The sequence below is a fragment of the Oreochromis aureus genome, linkage group 19 (genome assembly GCF_013358895.1).
Source record: "Oreochromis aureus strain Israel breed Guangdong linkage group 19, ZZ_aureus, whole genome shotgun sequence".
In the NCBI taxonomy this organism is placed as follows: Eukaryota; Metazoa; Chordata; class Actinopteri; order Cichliformes; family Cichlidae; genus Oreochromis; species Oreochromis aureus.
The window spans coordinates 26,029,340-26,048,295 of record NC_052960.1 but is presented as its reverse complement, the minus strand read 5'-3'; the positions used below and the strand labels follow the sequence as shown (position 1 = coordinate 26,048,295).

At 39.0% G+C, this 18,956-nt stretch overlaps 1 protein-coding gene across 1 annotated transcript in view; it reads left to right on the top strand.

Moving 5' to 3' along the window:
* The window catches only part of kcnh5b (potassium voltage-gated channel, subfamily H (eag-related), member 5b), a 114,279-nt gene that overhangs the window by 37,162 nt on the left and 58,161 nt on the right, over positions 1–18,956 (top strand). Inside the window, exons 7-8 of the mRNA XM_031727504.2 lie at positions 15,107–15,264; positions 16,379–16,650. Coding sequence (XP_031583364.2) covers positions 15,107–15,264; positions 16,379–16,650 — 430 coding nt within the window. The remainder of the gene's footprint in view (positions 1–15,106; positions 15,265–16,378; positions 16,651–18,956) is intronic.

Genomic DNA, 18,956 nt, shown 5'->3' with positions numbered 1-18,956 from the left:
GGCAGCAGAAACCCAAGAAAGAGGAGGAAGGCGAGGAACCATCATGGAAGGACAGGCCCCTGCACGGTATGTACCACCGGCAGATAGAGGAGGTGGCTGATATCCAGAAATCCTACCAGTGGCTGGACAAAGCTGGACTGAAAGACAGCACAGAGGCACTAATCATGGCAGCACAAGAACAAGCTCTGAGTACAAGATCCATAGAGGCTGGGGTCTATCACACCAGGCAAGACCCCAGGTGCAGGCTGTGTAAAGATGCCCTGAGACAATCCAGCACATAACAGCAGGGTGCAAGATGCTAGCAGGCAAGGCATACATGGAACGCCATAACCAAGTGGCTGGCATAGTGTACAGGAACATCTGTGCCGAGTATAACCTGGAAGTCCCGAGGTCAAAATGGGAGATGCCCCCAAGGGTGATGGAGAATGACCGAGCTAAGATCCTGTGGGACTTCCAGATGCAGACGGACAAAATGGTGGTGGCTAACCAACCGGACATAGTGGTGGTAGACAAACAGGAGAAGACGGCCGTAGTGATCGATGTAGCGGTTCGAATGACAGCAATATCAGGAAGAAGGAACACGAGAAGCTGGAGAAATACCAAGGGCTCAGAGAAGAGCTCGAGAGGATGTGGAGGGTGAAGGTAACGGTGGTCCCCGTGGTAATCGGAGCACTAGGTGCGGTGACTCCCAAGCTAGGCGAGTGGCTCCAGCAGATCCCGGGAACAACATCGGAGATCTCTGTCCAGAAGAGCGCAGTCCTGGGAACAGCTAAGATACTGCATGAGGACCCTCAAGCTCCCAGGCCTCTGGTAGAGGACCCGAGCTTGAAGGATAAACCGCCCGTAGGGGCGTGCTGGTGTTTTTATATATATATATATATATATATATATATATATATATATATATATATATATATATATATATATATATATATATATATATATATATATATATATATATATATATATGCAGAAGCTACCAGAGTTTGGAGAACTTTTCTTTTCTGTCTGAATAACAGCATAGTGTAGCCATATGGCAATGTTCAGTATTTTTCAGAATAACAAGGCTTGTTAGTCCCAATTATATTGTTTTTGACAATCAGTGACAGTACTTTGAGCCACAACACTGCTTATCATTGTGGCTAATCAAAACTAGAGATGCAGTTCCTCGATTGCTCATCTTTTAATGATTGACTGACTTTAAAGCATTTTAGGTGTCAGAAAATAAACCTAATGTCCTCAGAGCTGCTTTGCCTGGCCAGCTATCGCATACTCAGAGATAATCACTTTACAACGATACAAAACAGAGAAAACTTGTGAAAATGTTTTCCATTTTTAGGGTATTTGAGGGAAAGTGAGAAAGAGAAAGTCCTTACAGCAGTGAAAAAAAGAAAATAATTAAATTGCATCTACCTAATTAACATAATTGTTTAAGAACATGAAACAATGAGAAAGTATTTTCTAAACAATTTAGAAAAATAAAAATAAATTAACCCTAAAACATATAAAGCAAAGCATTACAAATCAGTTCAGTTTTGCACTGCTGCTTCCTGAGTCTGCTTTAAAAAAGTGCACACAACTACATTCATCTTGCACACTGGTGAAGTATTGTGGTCATAAATAAGAGTAGCAATTAAAGGTCGTTATTTGTCATCAGTTAAAAACTAGCATTTTGTAGGAATGTGATTAATGGTTTTTAATCTTTGTTTGTTGGTATATGCCCGTCACATTCACCCAGAGCTTAATGTGACAGTTTGTTTTGACAAGTTCACGTCACATAGGAAGAGTTTGATAGAAGTTAGAGTACTGTGCAAAAGTCCTGAGCTCTACCTCACTTCTTTATATTTGACAAACATACGTGGAAATACAGTATTTAAGGCAACAACAAGTTTGGGTTTTGTACAGTTTGAACAAGCCTGAATTGAACAAGTCAGAATTTGGTTTGACCACCTTTATTCTTCATCCCAGTCTGAGCTTTCTTAGGCAAGCTTGCTTCTAACTTCTTTTAATGGTCTTCAGCTACAGATCATCAGGTATTTTTCTGTTGTCATAATTTCATCAATTTTGACAAATTCCCATCATCACAGTAAATTCAACTCCAAACCATTACAGAGCTTCCAGGTAATCCCAGTTTGTCTTGAATGACTGAGCTTCTCACTCCAGCCACCCTTTAGAGGAAACTCATTTCCACTGCTAGTATCCGTGACCTCATTGTTTTGGTCACTACCCAGAGTTCGTGACCAAAGTTGAGGGTAGGAACGCAGTTTGACAGCAGCACTTTTATGCTCAGCTCTTTCTTCACTGCAACAGATTGGTACCTATCAATCGCACTCTTCTCCCCCCTCACTCTTGAACAAGAAAATACTTAATTTCCTCCACCTGGTGTAGTAACTAGTCCCAGACGCAGACGGAGCACTCCAATGTTTTCTCATTGAGAACCATGATCTTGAACTTGGAAGTACTGATTGTCATTCCTGCTGTTTTACACATCAGTGCAAGCTAGAGTTCACAACCAAGCCAAGAGAACAACATCATCTGCAAAAAGCATAGATGAAATCTGGAACTCACCAAAGTAGAGACTCTCTATCATCCTGTCCAAATGAACTAATATGTAATTGTGAAAGATCCGCGACAGACCCAAACGCATTTTCATGCTCTTCAGCATAAAATTTTAATTACGGCTGCTGTTTCACACAGACGGCTGCAGCTTTTCAGCTCACAGCCGAGCACACACCAGCAACAACATTGACACTACCTAGTACAGTTTATTTATGCCGGCGAGGTGTGATTGTGGATGCAGCTCAGGTGCGTCCGCCTCCCTCGCAGCTGCACTGCAGACCATGCCCCGCCACATACCCCCATCGCCCAACTGAGACATGCAGGGATGTTTTAGTTCAGATCCAGCGGTGGTGGTGACGAGTTGGGTCCGGGGGCAGCCCGCGTGGCAACCGGCGGACCCCACCGTGCACGGGCCTCTGGTGGGAATGAGGCAGGTCCAGACGGTGCGCTGGCCTCTGGCGTGGACGCTGCTGGACCGGCCGGCACGACCTCCGGCTTTGGCTGCGCAGGTCCCTCCCTCACACTGACCTCCAGCTCCAACTGAGCAGGACTCTCCAGCCCTCTGTCCACGGGCTCCGGCTGCGCAGGTCTCTCCCTCGCGCTGCCCTCCGGCTCCGGCTGCGCAGCAGTTGCCTCTGGCTCCTCAACCTCCATCTCTGCCTGAGCAGGTGAGTGAGTCGGTGGTGGACCTGGAGGTAACATTTTAGTTATATATACAGTATTACAATTAAAATGAACAGAATCCATGACAACCCCCAGAGTACTGATGGCAATATGAGCTAAGCTCTTGCTTTGGTTGTACAGTGACTGAGTGGCCTGTAATTCTGAAGAATCCTCCACAGGATACCCCAAGAGAAGTGGTTAAATGGCTTTGGTATTTTTTCATAGTTTGTTTTTCATTTCGTGATCTGACAGCTGGTGGTGTTCATCCTTTCAGAATCCAGTTGTGCCACTTCCAAAGATCTCTGCAGTTAAGTCTTTGAGTGAAATGTTTTTTAGTATAGTGAATGTGTTAGAAAGGACAAGAGCAAAACCCTGAAGTTGTACAAAACTTTCCACTCTCCTCTTCTGTTCGTTCTAGTTGGCATTTTGGAGATAGAGGTTATGGATATCTCAAAAATAGCAACACCCACACATAGACAAGATGCATGGAGGTCAGCAATAACATGAACAGAGCAAGTGAAGTAGTCGGGCTATTACTGTAAAATCACAGCAGCAGAAAAAATGATGTAACACTCGCATAAGGAGTGGTGCTGACTCTCCCTCAGGTTTCAGCAGAGTTGGTGTTGGATGAGGATTTGTGCGTGTGTGCTGAAGTGGGTGTTTGATACGCAAGTGTGGGAGTCAGGCACGGAGGAACCCCCCCACGGGCCCGAAGCCACCTGCTGTCACAGAGGAGCCCGGAAGGCCGACGGGAGTTCACAGTGTGCATCTGCAGGCGCTACGGCTGCTCAAAAAGGTCTAATCCACCCTGACCTTTCTGCGTGCCATGCATGTTGCCACAGCCATGGCTGGCCAAGCTGACAGGGCCGGGAGGAAGCTGTGTGCCATGCAGCTAGGGGTGGGGATATTAACACTGTGTGTGAACACGGATACCGTAAAGCTGAAAGAAGATAACAGAAAGTTGGAAATGAATGTGCCTGCTGGAGTAAATGAGTTATTATTGAAAGAACTGTATGGAAGGAGTAGAGAAGTGATCAAAGATCAGTGTTTAGATGTGGGAGATTCTATGAATGAGCAGTGTTGGGCAAGTTACTTTCAAAAAGTAATTAGTTATAGTTACCAGCTACTTCTTCAAAAAAGTAATTGAGTTAGTAACTGAGTTACAATACTATAAAAGTAACTAATTACTAGGAAAACGTTACTTCAAAAGAATGTTTAACCCTCTGGGGTCCAGGATATAATTGGCTGTTTTTGACTGCTTTTGATTTTCCCTCTACATTTCACCTTTAAAAACGATTTATCTTGGCTTGTTTGGCCTCAATCTTTTCAGCACAACCTCACATTTCTGAATTTACAGTTATATTTTCATTTTGACATACTGTATTAACACAATTGTTCCAAAATCAGACAAAAACATAAAATCAGAGTAGAAAAAACATCTATTTTTTACTGTAACAACCACAACAATGTTTAACGGATCATTTTCATAACTTGAAATGCAAATATAAATTGTAAATTTTAAAAACCTATGCACAAGTTTCACAAAAAACAAAGTTACTTGCAGGTATTTACCTAAAAATTATAACCATTTCAAACTATTTACAGAATAATCAGGCGTTCTGCATCAAATGCCACACAAAGATTAAATGCACCACTTTGCATTTAATCTCTGGCTCTCTTCCATGGTGTGTCATTTGTCCTGTCTCCCTTCCCTCATCCCCAACTGGTCATGGCAGATGGTGCCTTCTCCCTGAGCCTGCTCCTGCCAGAGTTTCTTCCTGTTAATTAGGAGGTTTTCCTTCCCGCTGTTGCCAAGTGCTTGCTTATAGCGAGTTGTCTGACGGTTGGGCTTCAATATCACTTTATGTCACTGTTGTCGCCTCTAGGGTTGATGATTTTGTGCTTTATAGATACAGTTGAACTGGATTACATTAAATTGAATCAAATTTGCTGTTTAAAGCTCAAATTTCATTTTTTATCCATAATTCAGGAGATTCATATGCTAACTGTAAATTTCACATTTTATATCGCAGATTATAATCACAAGTTAATCAAAAGGTCAAAGTTCAGCTTCACTTGGACATCATAGCATTGTTTTCCAAAAGTACTTTTTTCATTTACCATTCTTGAAAACCATTTGACAGTAATATAAGAAAAAACATATCTATTTTGATTCGATCCTGAACATAGTTACTGTATAGCCCAATCTTTGCTCTAGATAACGATTGAATAGTGAGGTTATAATATTGTTCTGTCTAAACAATCTTATGTTAAGATTATATACAGTGTATTACAGTATATCATATTCTGAGTTGTGGAAAAGCCATTCAGTCATCCTCTCAGTTGTCATCACAAGTGTGAGATGTGTGAAAATTAATGATAGCTGTAAGCTATCACCCACTTGGCAATATAAACTACACAAGTGTAAACAAGTCTGTGTCAAAATGGCTGCGAAGCTTTGAAGAAAACATGACTTTAACACTAATAACATTACATAAAAACTCCTTATCAGGCCTGTAACTGTGTTAGGAATTGGAAAAATGGAGAGATTCTCCAGAGATTTAATAAAGATTTCATAACTGTTTCTTATTTAAGGTTGAAAGTGTTTATTTGATCAGTTGTCTGTCAGCAAGACTGCAATAAAAACTACAACAACAGGTTTTTTTGACAGTTTGTGTAAAGTTAGGCCACGAGCACAGGAAGAACTCATTAAAGATTTGGATCACATTAAAAGTGCATGATCAGAGCCCATCCCGTCCTTTCTGTTTTGCATTGTGTGAATTCAGCACGGAATGGAGAGAGCAGACCTTTTGATATGTGATAGCAGGAAAAGTACAGATGGTTCAAAAAATTCATGGCTCCATTTATAGGTTTAATACATTTTGGCACAGCAGAGAAAAAATATGTGAAAAATGATTTGCTGCTCATTTATTTTGGAAAGCATAAAATTCCATCAGCGGCTCGCTGACTCATTCTGTTCAGCACCGACCCAGCCATCTTCTCTCAACCTCAGCGGAATAGCCAAAAGAAAGTATGTGTACCAGAGTTATGGTGGCCCTCAGTTAACTGGTAAATACCTCACCTCAGTCTTTTCCTGTTGTCAGCACTGGTTTGACGAAAGAAAACTGTTGATATGTTGCACTCTCTGCATTATCTGTTGGTGACTGTGTTTCTGTCCACGTGTTCAGTGTTATCTGTGCATGGACGTCTTTAGATTGACCCCTACTGTATGAGCAGAGATGTAACAGGTTCTACCTGTGGGAGAATGTGTAGTGCAAGTTAATGCATTTATATAAAATGAACACAAATCATATTTTACCAGCTATAGCATGCTGGGCTAGTAGGGGTAACCTCTGGCATAGTTTCTGACCAAAATGATGTACAACACTGAGCCATTTTGAAACAGTTGGAAAACAAACCTAGTGATGATGATGCCCTCTAATTATTTTTTTCTGAAATGCTAATTTTTTGCTAATTTGTTTTGGTGTTGTGTCTCATCACTTTCTATATCTGCAGATATGAATTGTATATGTTGTTATTGGAGCTATTTTGGGGTACTAGGATATGGGAAAGATATTTACTTTCACATTTTCTCTCATGTTTTAATGTTAAATCAAACATTATATGGGATCAAAACCCATATAAAAATATTTTTTTGATTCTATTTTGGCTGCTTGGAGAGGATTTTGCATTTGGTTCCTATTTTGCATGAAGTGACAATTGAAAACACAGTTGAATCATGAGATTTTACAACAATTTTGAGTTTTAATGCCTGTCGCATTGAGCCCTGACAACACGCTAAGCTCTCAGCGCTGTTAGGAATACTCAACAATGTGTCCTGAGCTGTGGAAACAATAAAAGAAAAAGCCTGAACTGTGAAAAAGAGCTTCCCGATGGACACATAATTTCTGCCTGTACGCCGTGTCTCTTCGCCATGCTTTCTTTTGATAAACAGGTGCTTATGAGCCATGATTTTACATGCGTTGCTTGCTCTTGACTCATGCTCTTTTCATCTGCGCTGCTCTGTCCTGTGGCTGCTTAATTTAGAGGCATTTACATATGAGCTGGGAGCTGTCCGAGTCCTTGGGGAGGCCTTTGAAGCTGCGCCTGCAGAGAGGAGAGGTGGGGAGGGCTGCAGAGGGCTGCCTGGCATTGTGGCGTGAGAGAGTGACTCAAAACCTGCAGCAGGAGTTAAGGTGAAGTTGCAGCTTTGACCTTCTTGGTCCAGGGAAGACCAGGCCAAGTTAACAAAGAAGTCAATATTAAAATGAGTCTTCAACAGCAATAGTAGTGACATTAAATGTTTCTCTATCACTGCCTTGAAGATGAGCACAGACACAGATTCATCCTTATGTGCGGTGCAGCCAGTGCCTTTAGTATTTTGGAAGCGTGTGTAAGAGCCTGAGGTATTGTAATTTCTGGCACCAGGACTGTTGCGACAAGAGCTGGATCTAAAACTGGTGCTAGGGTGTGAAGCAGCTCACACTTTGGCTTTGATGGGAGAGGAGGTTCCAACTAAAGATGCAGCTCAGGCTCAGAGCTGAACACACTGTAGTGCACTTGTAGGAAGATCCCCATATGCTGTATGATACGTGATAGGATGTGTAATCTTTAGTAAAATCTGAAATTTTAATTTAGTTTTGTTGTATGAATTAGGTCCTGTTGCCATAGTAATGAGATGGACTCCAGCACCTCCCTAACCTTTGACTAGACAAGTAGACAAGTAGCAGCATTTGATTCTATCAGCATTTGGATAGAATCAAATGCTGATAAATACTATTTTTCCTCCCAGTACATCCCATTTGTCACAATTTGCATAGCAAACTGTTTTAACCCAAGCGGTACAATTTACTTAAACATGTTTTCCTTGTATATATAGGGAGATTAGCAGCACATTATATTCAGCTCACATGCCTCACTCTTACTTTGTAAATAAACATTAATTACCTCTGTGAAGGAGGTTATGTTTTTGGTAGAGCTTGTGTACATGTCATCATTCTGTCATGTTATAGTCCATTCAAATTTGGCTGTGCAATATGATGAAATATATCGCATGATGAAATTAAAACATCTATCGTTTCATATTATACGCTATTGTTTGTTTCGTGGTGTCGCTAAATACAATGTTTACGGCAATATATTTTCATCATTTGGATGCAGGCACAGAGAATACCAGCATGGCCAGTAAAGATGAGGCAGAATCAGGTAGCTCCAAACAGAAGGACCAGTCAAAACAAATCGAGGAACTTGTTCCTAAATGAGGGGCTACCTCTATAGCATGATTTGGTTTGGTTATGAAAAGTCTGACATGAACCAGAAAACTGTACTATGAAAATTATGCTGCAAACCGGTTCCCACCACAGACTCAAACACGACAAACCTCTTCTTCCACCTACACGAGAATCACGTGACGGAGTAAACCTCAGACTCAAACTTTAGAACAGGCTTTTCCCCGCAGCATGCCATCCAATAAATACTCAAAAAGAAAATGGTGGCCGTTAAAACTTATGTCTAAAAATATATAGTTTCATATATCGGTCAAAATATAAAATCGGTACTCCAGGTACACGACGCCCAGCTGAAAACACTTCACAGTTGAGTTGCCTGTGATTCACAGAATTTACAGAAAATGCACTATTTTGTGATATTTATCGTTATCAAGATGTGAAATGTTTATATTGGGATATGAGATTTTGGTCGTATCGCACAGCCCTACAATCACCAAGGTCTTCAAGATAAACTCATTGATTTATTGGTGGAAAAATGGTATGTATGGTCGGATGGGTAAGATGGCGCCGCCATGGCGTGCAATAGGTCGGCAGCCTTAACATGAACTTTCCCCTTGTGGGATTAATAAAGGTATATCAATCAATCAATCAATCAATCAATAACTATGATTCTTACAAGTATGGTGTATACAAATATTTAAAGATTTAAATATCATGTCACGTTGGACCTCTGACCTCTTTTTCAAGGTCAAATAAGGTCATGAAATGTTAAGTTTGAGTTTTTAAGCAAACTTCTGCCGGCTTTGTTTGTATTGGCAACATTAAGGAAATGATACTGGTTTATGGGGATTCTAAATATCACATAATAGCATCCAAACATCATGTCACATCTGACCTCTTTTTTGACCACAGCTGCCTTTTTTTTCCAAGTCGACCCAAAAGTGTGTTATATCTTTCTTTAAGAGAAAGACGGTGAGCTGCCTAGTTAGTTAGAAATATACTGCAGTACAATATTATATAATAAGCTCAAGTTATTCATGTCCAGTTATTTACAAATCAGTATCTGTAGATACAGAGAGCGGGCTGCCTTGGTGGAGATTTGTTTGTTATCGTTAATTCTACCTTAACAATAAGGTGTGGGCCTAATGTAATCAGATTTTTTATCAGTTTCCCCAAAACTTCACTTTTGTTTGTACCCTGCAGGTATCCTTATTTATAAAGCACATAACACATAAAAGTAGTTCTACTTTATTTCTCTCTTACTCACATATTCCCAGTTCTTCCACTGTGGCTACCTTATGCATCTGCGACCTGATCATACAGGCAACAAACAGTTTTTTTTGAACATATTTAGTTAAGTCAGTTTCACGACACTTTTAGCTCCCTGGTCACTTCCTTTCCCCTCAACGATTAAATGCCAGATACTTCCTGTCTGGCTAATTGAAAGCTGTTAATCTAATAACATTACTGGAAAGAATTAGTAAGCAAGTCTATCTCATTTGTACCCAAGGTGCATTTGTCAATTTGTTTTTAAAGACTTTTTCAGATGGTTTCCGATACCTGGTGTACTGAATCAGGGAAAAAACTCCTACAAAACATACATGAATATCAATATCAGTCTAGTGATTCTGTCAGGGTGAAATAATGTTTTACTGTGAAGCTAAAGGGTAAAGCTCTAGTCTAGGTCAGAGTAAAACCAGGGAGTCAAGTGAGCTGGTCTCCACTTGCAGACGGGGAAACTGAGGTCGAATACTGATGTCAGGATGGAGGTGAAGGCTCACAGAAAACTGCAGCTCGCCTTGTCTGCTCAGCAATCTCCCACTTTATTACATAACATCCTTAGATGACCCTCCTGGCTCTGGCCCCGTCTTCTGTTCCATCTTTTTGCTTCAAAGTTGAGAATTTTTTTATTTTCTAATGTTGTAAATATGTAGCTAGGGGCTGTACAGTGTTGGCCTCTGCTGCTCTGAATACTCAGCTTTGTTAATTGTGTTAAAACACATTGTGCAGAGCGTGCAGAAGCCTCGGGGGTCCTGGCTGCTACTCCTGTTTTTAAGAAGAATGAATGACTTATGTTTATTTTCATGAGCCTTGTTCTCTGCTCACTGGGTATTTTTGACATACAGAAACTATAAAGGAATCTATTTAGAAAACACCATTTACAAAAGAATCTATTTACAAACACTAGTAGCAGAGGGAGCTTACTATACGGCTGAATGAAAATCAGTGGATGATGTCAAAATGTTGACCAACGTATGGACACCATCTCTTCTGTTGCATGTGCAGTTTCTAGTTACTTATCAGCAATATGCTGTTTAGTAATGGAGCAATATCAGCTTAAACTCCACTGACTCACATTATTATACATTCAAGTTTGAAAGTAGTTCATACTAAATAAACTGACTTATTACTTCCACCAAGGTGTTAATGTTTTTGCTACCGTTTCTGTAATTCTGGCTGCAAACACAACAGCTCAAAAGGTTTCGAATGAATTTTGATAAAACTTTAGACGTATGGAGTGGAGTCATGTTAACAATCACATCCACCAAGATCGGCAAGGTCAACTTAATGATTTATTGGTGGAAAATTGACAAAACACCTTCTAACTTAGAAACTATGATTCTTCCAATTGTGGTGTCTACTGTATAAAGATTTTAAATATCAGGTCACATTTGACCTCTGACCTCTCCTACAATATGGATCTGAAGGTCAACAAGTTAATACTGCTATGTAGAGCTATTTAAAACCATGTTTCATACTGCCACTGTTTGTATTGACATTTAGGCATACAGGGAATGATATATGAGGATTCTAAATATCAGGTCACATTTGACCTCTGACCTCTTCTTCAAGGTCAAATAAGGGCAAACTTTCATGAAATGTCTTGCCTTCAAAACTATTCTTAAAATTCTACTGCCTTTTCACATCTGATTTTTTATCTGATTTTTACTGCTCTACAAAGTTCTTAAAGTACGTTTAAAAAGAATAAATAAAACAAAATTAATACAGAGACAATAAAATACTATTACCCTTAACGGTAAACACAGCCCAGAGAGTGGGCAGTGTTTACCTGGCAAAGGTTGCGCCTTCGAGTGCTTCTTTTTTTGATGCTTTGTAGTGTCGAACAGAGATGCAATTTAAGACAGGCTTAGCCTTAAGCTGTTTTCATTTCAAGTCTAATGTCTCATTTATATTTTACAGCTTTTGAGGAACCGTATGTATTGAACCTTTAAACTACAGAATACTGTAAAGAAGTATTCTCTATAAAACTGCTGATCTCTTGGCACGTTTTTCATTTGATATGTCCAAAGACAGTTTTGTTTTCAGCTGCACCTAAACACTGTGATAATTCTGTAAGACTCGTTAGAGTTTAAGTGCGGATGACACCAAAAATAACTGAGCTCCAGGTTTTGTTTTCTTTGCATACACGTGAATTTTAGTGCCTGTACACCCCCTGAAACCATGTTCCTGCTTTTAGACAGACCTTTCTCTTTCAGGCGCCTCGGCAGTGATGTGTTGCAAAGCCGACAATAACATGGCTGAAAAGAGTCGTGTGTTATTTATTTACTTTGTCTCATTCGCTGATGTTAAAAGTATGGTGTGCTGTTGATGCTTCGGGCCTTTCTGCTCAGTTTTTTTTCTAATGCCGTCTTACTATAATAAGACTGTGAATCAGTTATGAGTATCATTATTATTAACACTTATACTGAACCCAGACTGGTGATATCAGTGCATTAGTCTTAACCTCTGGGGCTGAAGCCAGTTGGAAAAACTGCAGTACCTCTAATGGCCACGTCAGCAATGACATTAAAAAGCCTGTTAAAGTGGTTTTCAGCTGTGTGATTACCACATGTTAAAGAAATATGTAGGACTGCTTTCATGCGTCTCTAAAACTAGAAACATCCTGTCTCAGAGTGATGCTGAAAACTAGTTTGTTAATTTATTACGTTTAGACTGGACTGCTGTAATTCACTATTATCAGGCTGTCCTAAAAACTCCCTGAAAGTCCTTCAGTTGATCCAAAATGCTGCAGTGAGACTGCTGATGGGGAGAAGAAAGAGAGAGCATATTTCTCCTACATTGGCTTCTCTTCATTGACTCCCTGTTAAATGGAGAATTTAATTTAATTTCCTTCTCCTCAAATAAAAGGTCTTGAATAATCAGGACCTAATAACGTAGTAGTAGTACACTGAAAAAATAACCTATTGGATTAACATGAAAAAATATGTACAACGGTTGCAGGAAGCAAAGTTATGTTTAGTCAACTTTAATTTTTTTATAACTGCACAACTCTTACATGTTAAATTAACAAGTTATCAAGTTTTTCAAGTTATCTCATGTTAATATAACACAAAAATGTTTGTTCACATTTAAACTTTTTTAATGTTGAGTGTATTTAGTTACCTTACGTTAAACTGATATAATTATTTCATTTTAATATATGTGTTTGTCTTGGTAATCTCAAATTACAAAGATTTGTTGGTCTATGAGCTAGTAGACCTGATGTCCTCTGGTTTGTCATGGGCATCTGTGTTTGGAGTCTTCATCATTCTCACTGTAGTCTCCTCAGTGCTGTGAAATGAGCAGTTTCTGCTCTGCATCAAACCAAAGCTGAGGAACATGTAAGATTCTGGGCCAAAATATCCTTTAGCTGGATGAGCTGGATGTCTCAGAGTCTAGGGAAGTCAGGATGTAGGGAAGGCACACCCACAGGACTCTGTCCTCTGAAGAGAAGTTCAGTAGTTTCCTAAAAGCATATCCATAAACTGAAGCTTGACATTGGTGTTAAGGCTGCACTGTTTTTGTCTGTCTTTGTAAGTGCTGTAACAGATGCAGGAAGTCTGTGTAGAGTCTATCTTCAACTCTGTCTATAGTCCATCTCTGGTCCTTGAAGTCTTCATGCATCAGACATTGAGCAATACTGCATGTTTTCATCTGTTTAAGAGATTAAAACGATGGTTGCATATACTTCATATTAGGAACATGGTTATTTTTTACTTTATTTTCATGCACATACTGATGAGGGGGAGAGAAAAAAATAAATACTGTCATCATCATCATCATCGAACATTTTTTATAAACACCAAAAAATGTGATTTAACCCACTGGAGTCAATGCCTGTGACAATGTGTCCAAATCACATTTTTATTGCTTTATGTGCTAACATAAGTATTTCTGGTGCCTGTAATATCTAAAGCAGCTCATCAAAATGTCAAGAAATAAATTAAAGGGAGTAAATAAAAAAAAAAAACAACTCACTAAATACTGAAATCCTATGTAGATCAGTCAAAGTGAACCAGTCTACAAAAGCTTCAGGGCTTGCAAACAGGATACAAAACATTGGGATAAATTTTACACTAAAGCTTGGGTCGGTGTCGCTTACCCTCACTGCTACAACTACATCATCCTCTCCACCATCCTATCCTTTGTAGTGGCTGAGGCTACATCTGGGTAATGTTACTGCTGACACACTTTCAACAGAGCAGCAAAACTAATAGTAATAAAAATAAGTTTTAGAAAAAGAATAAAAACTAAATCTATGGAGAAATAAACATCCCAAACATATGTTTCAACCAGCCTTAGTTCAATATTATAGTTAGTCTTTGGGATGCACAAAAAGATAGAGATCCTAGTGTTTCTGTGTATGAAAAGTAACATGTGGTAATCCAAACACCGGAGAACCAGTTCAGTGTATCATTTTATCAATGAAGCGTTTACCAGCATCTATTTTTCTGCTTTACTGAAAAATGTTGAAAAACAATTACAATCATTAATCTTAAATGTGATTCTCTATTTAAATTCTTGGCTGGTTTAGGTTCCTAATTGTGTTGTGAAAGATAATGATGAATTATAGAGGCTAATAACTATGTTTTCTCTGTGTTTTTCTCAGTTTTGCTGGTTTTCCCCCCGTTGAGCTTTGAGCTGCATAACAATTTATTTCTAAATGACAAAATGTCATTTAGCAGTAATTTTGATGGATGCTGAAGTGCGGCTTAGAACATAATAGTCTCTCTTGTTTTGCTGCAAATTGCTTGACCATATCTACCAGTTTCTCTATCAACAAAATGAATACAAACATGGTAGCTGCTTAATGACATTGTAAAGTAATGAAAATTGGGCTTGCTGTTATGAATAGGAACACCTGAATATCTTTACTGCTTGATGTGGTTGTAAAGAAGCGTCTTATTTGTTGATAGTAGGGTTATTTTTTAGTTGTGAACATAAAGCACTTTTTGAATAGAACAATTAACTTGCAGGTGAACTAAAACAATGAAAGCACGCTGTGTTTATAATTTTCTTTACTCCATAATTCATTTTCCCTCGTGCAGATCTTATGTAAGCACATAAAAGGTCTCTAACAAACTTTTTCAAAAGTTTTAATTGCTGCTGTGGGCAGCTCTGATTTTGTGCCTGTTTTGATTACATGCAAAAGTATTGTTGCAACAAAATATCAGTCTCAACATTTCTACAAGTGTTTCAGGGTTTCATTTTCCCCGTTGTGATGACACTGTTAAGACAGATTTGACATGAATGCAACTTATAATAACTAATTTCTCTCTTGTCTTACTCGTCCTGCTCCTTCACCATACCTTCCTACATTTCTAATATTTCTTTTTCCCCCTTTCCTTCCTCCTTTCTCTCTCACTGCTGCTCAGGGCATCAGTAGCCTGTTCAGCTCTCTGAAGGTGGTCCGCCTGCTGCGTCTGGGCCGGGTAGCCAGAAAATTGGACCACTACCTGGAGTACGGTGCTGCAGTTCTGGTCCTCCTGGTCTGTGTGTTTGGACTGGTGGCTCACTGGCTTGCCTGCATCTGGTACACTGTGTTTGAAATGATTTCAAAAGTCATTGAGGAAACCTTCCCTTTTAGTAACATCTAAAGGCTGCTGCTGGCTCTTCTAGGAATTTACCTAACCTCACTGCACCTAATTACTCATGCATGCTCATTGCTTCCTTGTCCCTATCTGTGTTTTAAAAATCATACAATGCCGTTCTGCTTTGTTTCTTCCACGTGATATTGAGTGATATGCTAATTTATTTTGACCCATAGCAAGATTAGGGGGAAACAGTTCTCACATGAAAACACAGAAATCTGCTTCAAATCGTTCCCTAATTCCATATAATCATGAACATTTAACACAACAATATTTTTCTAATGTATTGCTCACTGAAATGTAGTCCAGGGTCATTTTTGTACATTCTTGTATTCTTGTACATCACACAAATGACCTAGTTAAATACTTCTAATGTATACTTCCAAATGTGCGTTAGTTTATTTTTATTAAGATTAAAGTGAACAGTCCATAAACACACCAAAGTCTTTCATATGATAAAGGTTATCAGTTTCAATAACCATATTGAATATTTACTGAAGTTGTAAATTCACTACTGTTAGCAAATAAGAATTAGAAGTGTCTGATTTTATGTTAAGAGCTCTGCGCCCAATTAATGAAAGTAATAAAAATGGTTTACAAATTTTAAAAAAAGTTTTCCCCTCATCTAAATCATAGTTGTGATTACTTGCTTTGTAATGAAACAGTTCTTTCCTGCATTATGTTGTTTGTCATTTTCTTTGAAGCCTGCGGGGTTTGCAACTGCCTCATGCTTTAAATTTGGGTTGGGCAGCATTTTTTTTAACTAGAGCACCACATTGTCTTACATAAAGTAAGCAAACGGCCAACCGGATAACTGAATTGATACATATAAATGCATTTGAAAGAAGACGGTGATATTTAAGCACATTTACAGATTTGTTAAAATCAGCTTTCTTAGAATCTCTCATTTAGTCAAGGCTGGTGAAAATGAATGGGGAAGAAGATATTTTATTCAAATCTCAATCAAATTGTTCAGTTGTCAGACTAGGTGAATGTACTTAAACTACTTAAACTAGGTACTTAAATGTATTCAAATTCTGATTTTGTCCCAAACAGGTACAGCATCGGAGACTACGAAGTTATCGATGAAGCCACCAACACCATCAAGATGGACAGTTGGCTTTATCAGCTGGCTATCAGCATTGGATCGCCTTACCAATACAATGCCAGCGGTTCTGGAGAATGGGAGGGCGGCCCTGGCAAGGATTCTCTGTACATCACGTCCCTGTATTTCACCATGACCAGCTTGACGACCATTGGATTTGGAAACATTGCCCCCACCACAGACGGAGAGAAGATCTTTTCTGTGGCGATGATGATGGTGGGATGTAAGTACAAGCTATGTGTTGTTTGGGCTTTTTGGTGATTTTCATGGAGCTAATGGGTATTGGCTGATGTTTCAGCCAGTGAAATGGTACTGTAGGCCATTTCCACCCAGTAGTTGTCCTCTGCTGCTGTAATATTCTTTGCAGACATTAAAGTTGTCTGAAGGAACGCTCGTGATGGAGTTTTGATATGTGCTGACATAATGTGATGTTTGAAAGGTTCAGGTGTTGTTAGTTGGTCAGTCCAATGCTTTATTTCTACGCTAGTAACTTTAATGATTAAAGATATAGTTGAACACTTCAGACTTTCAAGAGGTAATTACTAATGAATTTACTGACACCTAAATCAGGTTGAAAATTCTTGTTGCACAATCATTTGTGCAGTCACACTCAGAATTCACAGTGAATGGACCGCAATGAATACTTAACATTTTAACAACACCAACTTTCGACTTGATATTTATAAGGTCAAAATTTGTGCTCAGCACCCCGTCACAAAAGGATAACATCACATCACGCCTGGCCAAATGCTAGAAAAAAATGTGTTGAAACGCTCTAAACATTCAAACGTTTGACTAAAGGCGTTGTTAAAAACAATGTTAAAAAAAGAGCCCAACAGAAAAGCATGTTGGAGTTGTAATGGAAATGTCCCAAGGTTGACTTCATTTGCAGATCATTCTTGGATTAAAAACATGGTTGTTGATAACCATGACACAAAACAGACACACACACCCCGCACTGATGTATACGCCCACAGACTTTTAACATCAGTGCCCCTTGTGAGGACTTTTTTTACCTAAACTCTGGACACACCAAGTCACATTTGGAGTATCATATCTGTGCTCCCAGATGAATGCTTTGGCTTATTATGAGCTGCCGCAGAGCAATTTAACATTATATTTAAGCAGTAATTTCACAGTCTTGCCTTTGTTGGAAAAGTATACTTGACTTTCTGTCTATATTAGGCTTTTGGGCCACGTAAAGTATCCATATTTTGATAGATTCTGGTCAGCTGTGTGCAAATAGGTTTATTGTATGTTTGACTGCTGTTGTCTCAAGAGACTGTAGTTGGAAGACTGGCATACTTATTAATGGTTTTAGAGCACCTGTGTGTGTGTGTGTCTGTGTGTGTGTGTGTGTGTACCTGACATGTGCACTCTATAAGGTTTAATTGTTGTCACGTAAATTGTGTGTAAGGCAGCATATTTTCCTCAGCTGTGTGGACCATTTGACTGACATACTTTGGTTATATTAGAATGTCATAAAACAAATATAGTACAATACCCATTTTATATCCTTTTTTACATTTTAAACAGGCTATATCAGGACTTAACACACCCTGCTAATCATTACTGTGATATTCTTGGTATCTAATATTGACTTCTTCACAAAAATCCACATGATGTTTATATGCAGCAAGCTTTAAGGTTATTATTGAACAGAATATCATGGTTGATTTAAATAATGGAAAATATTAACAGGAAAATTGCTGCTGAAAATGTTTTCTAAACATATTAAAGGCTTTTGCTTGGAAGCACCATACTGCTGATGAAAGCAGGAGATAACCAAAAAGAACAATAGCAGGCAGCGTGAGGCAGAGATGAAAAATGGAAAATTGTGCTCCCTGTGGTTAACCCGAAGAATCATCTGAACAAATGACTTACCGATGTAATATTTCACAGTGAACAGCGAATCCTGGCACTGTCTTTTTTTCCTTTTTAAGAAAAAAAAAAGTAATTCCATTATTCTGCATTTCAGAGAAAAAAAATGCTCACATGGAAATCTCTCCGGCTTCATCTTCAGCTTGTTGAACAGAATCACTGCTGTGAATCTTATTTGTCCCCTTGACCTTTCCCAAGTTGCCAAAGCCTGACCATAGCTCATTAGTTACAGTTTCACAGGCTCATGGTGGACTCTACATAGAGGAATGAAACACAAGAGAAAGAGGGAAAACTTTGTTTCCACATGTTATATTTCTGGTGCTGTCTCTTAACGTAACTGAGTTGTGTGGTGCTTTAAGAATCGGTACTGTTTTTATCTGAACATAAGTCAGGATCTTCTTACACTGTGCATTTGTATGTGTGAACACAAGACTTTAGAAAGTACTAAAATTCAATTATTTTTTATTGAAATAACAAATCACAAAAACAGTCACATCAAGGCACTTTATATTGTAAGGTTAAGACCCGATAATAAAAGAAAGGAAACCCCAACAATCACACAACCTTGTATGAACAAGCACTTGGTGACAGTGGAAAGGAAAAACTCCCTTTAAGAAGAAACCTCTGGCAGAACCAGGCTTATGGAGG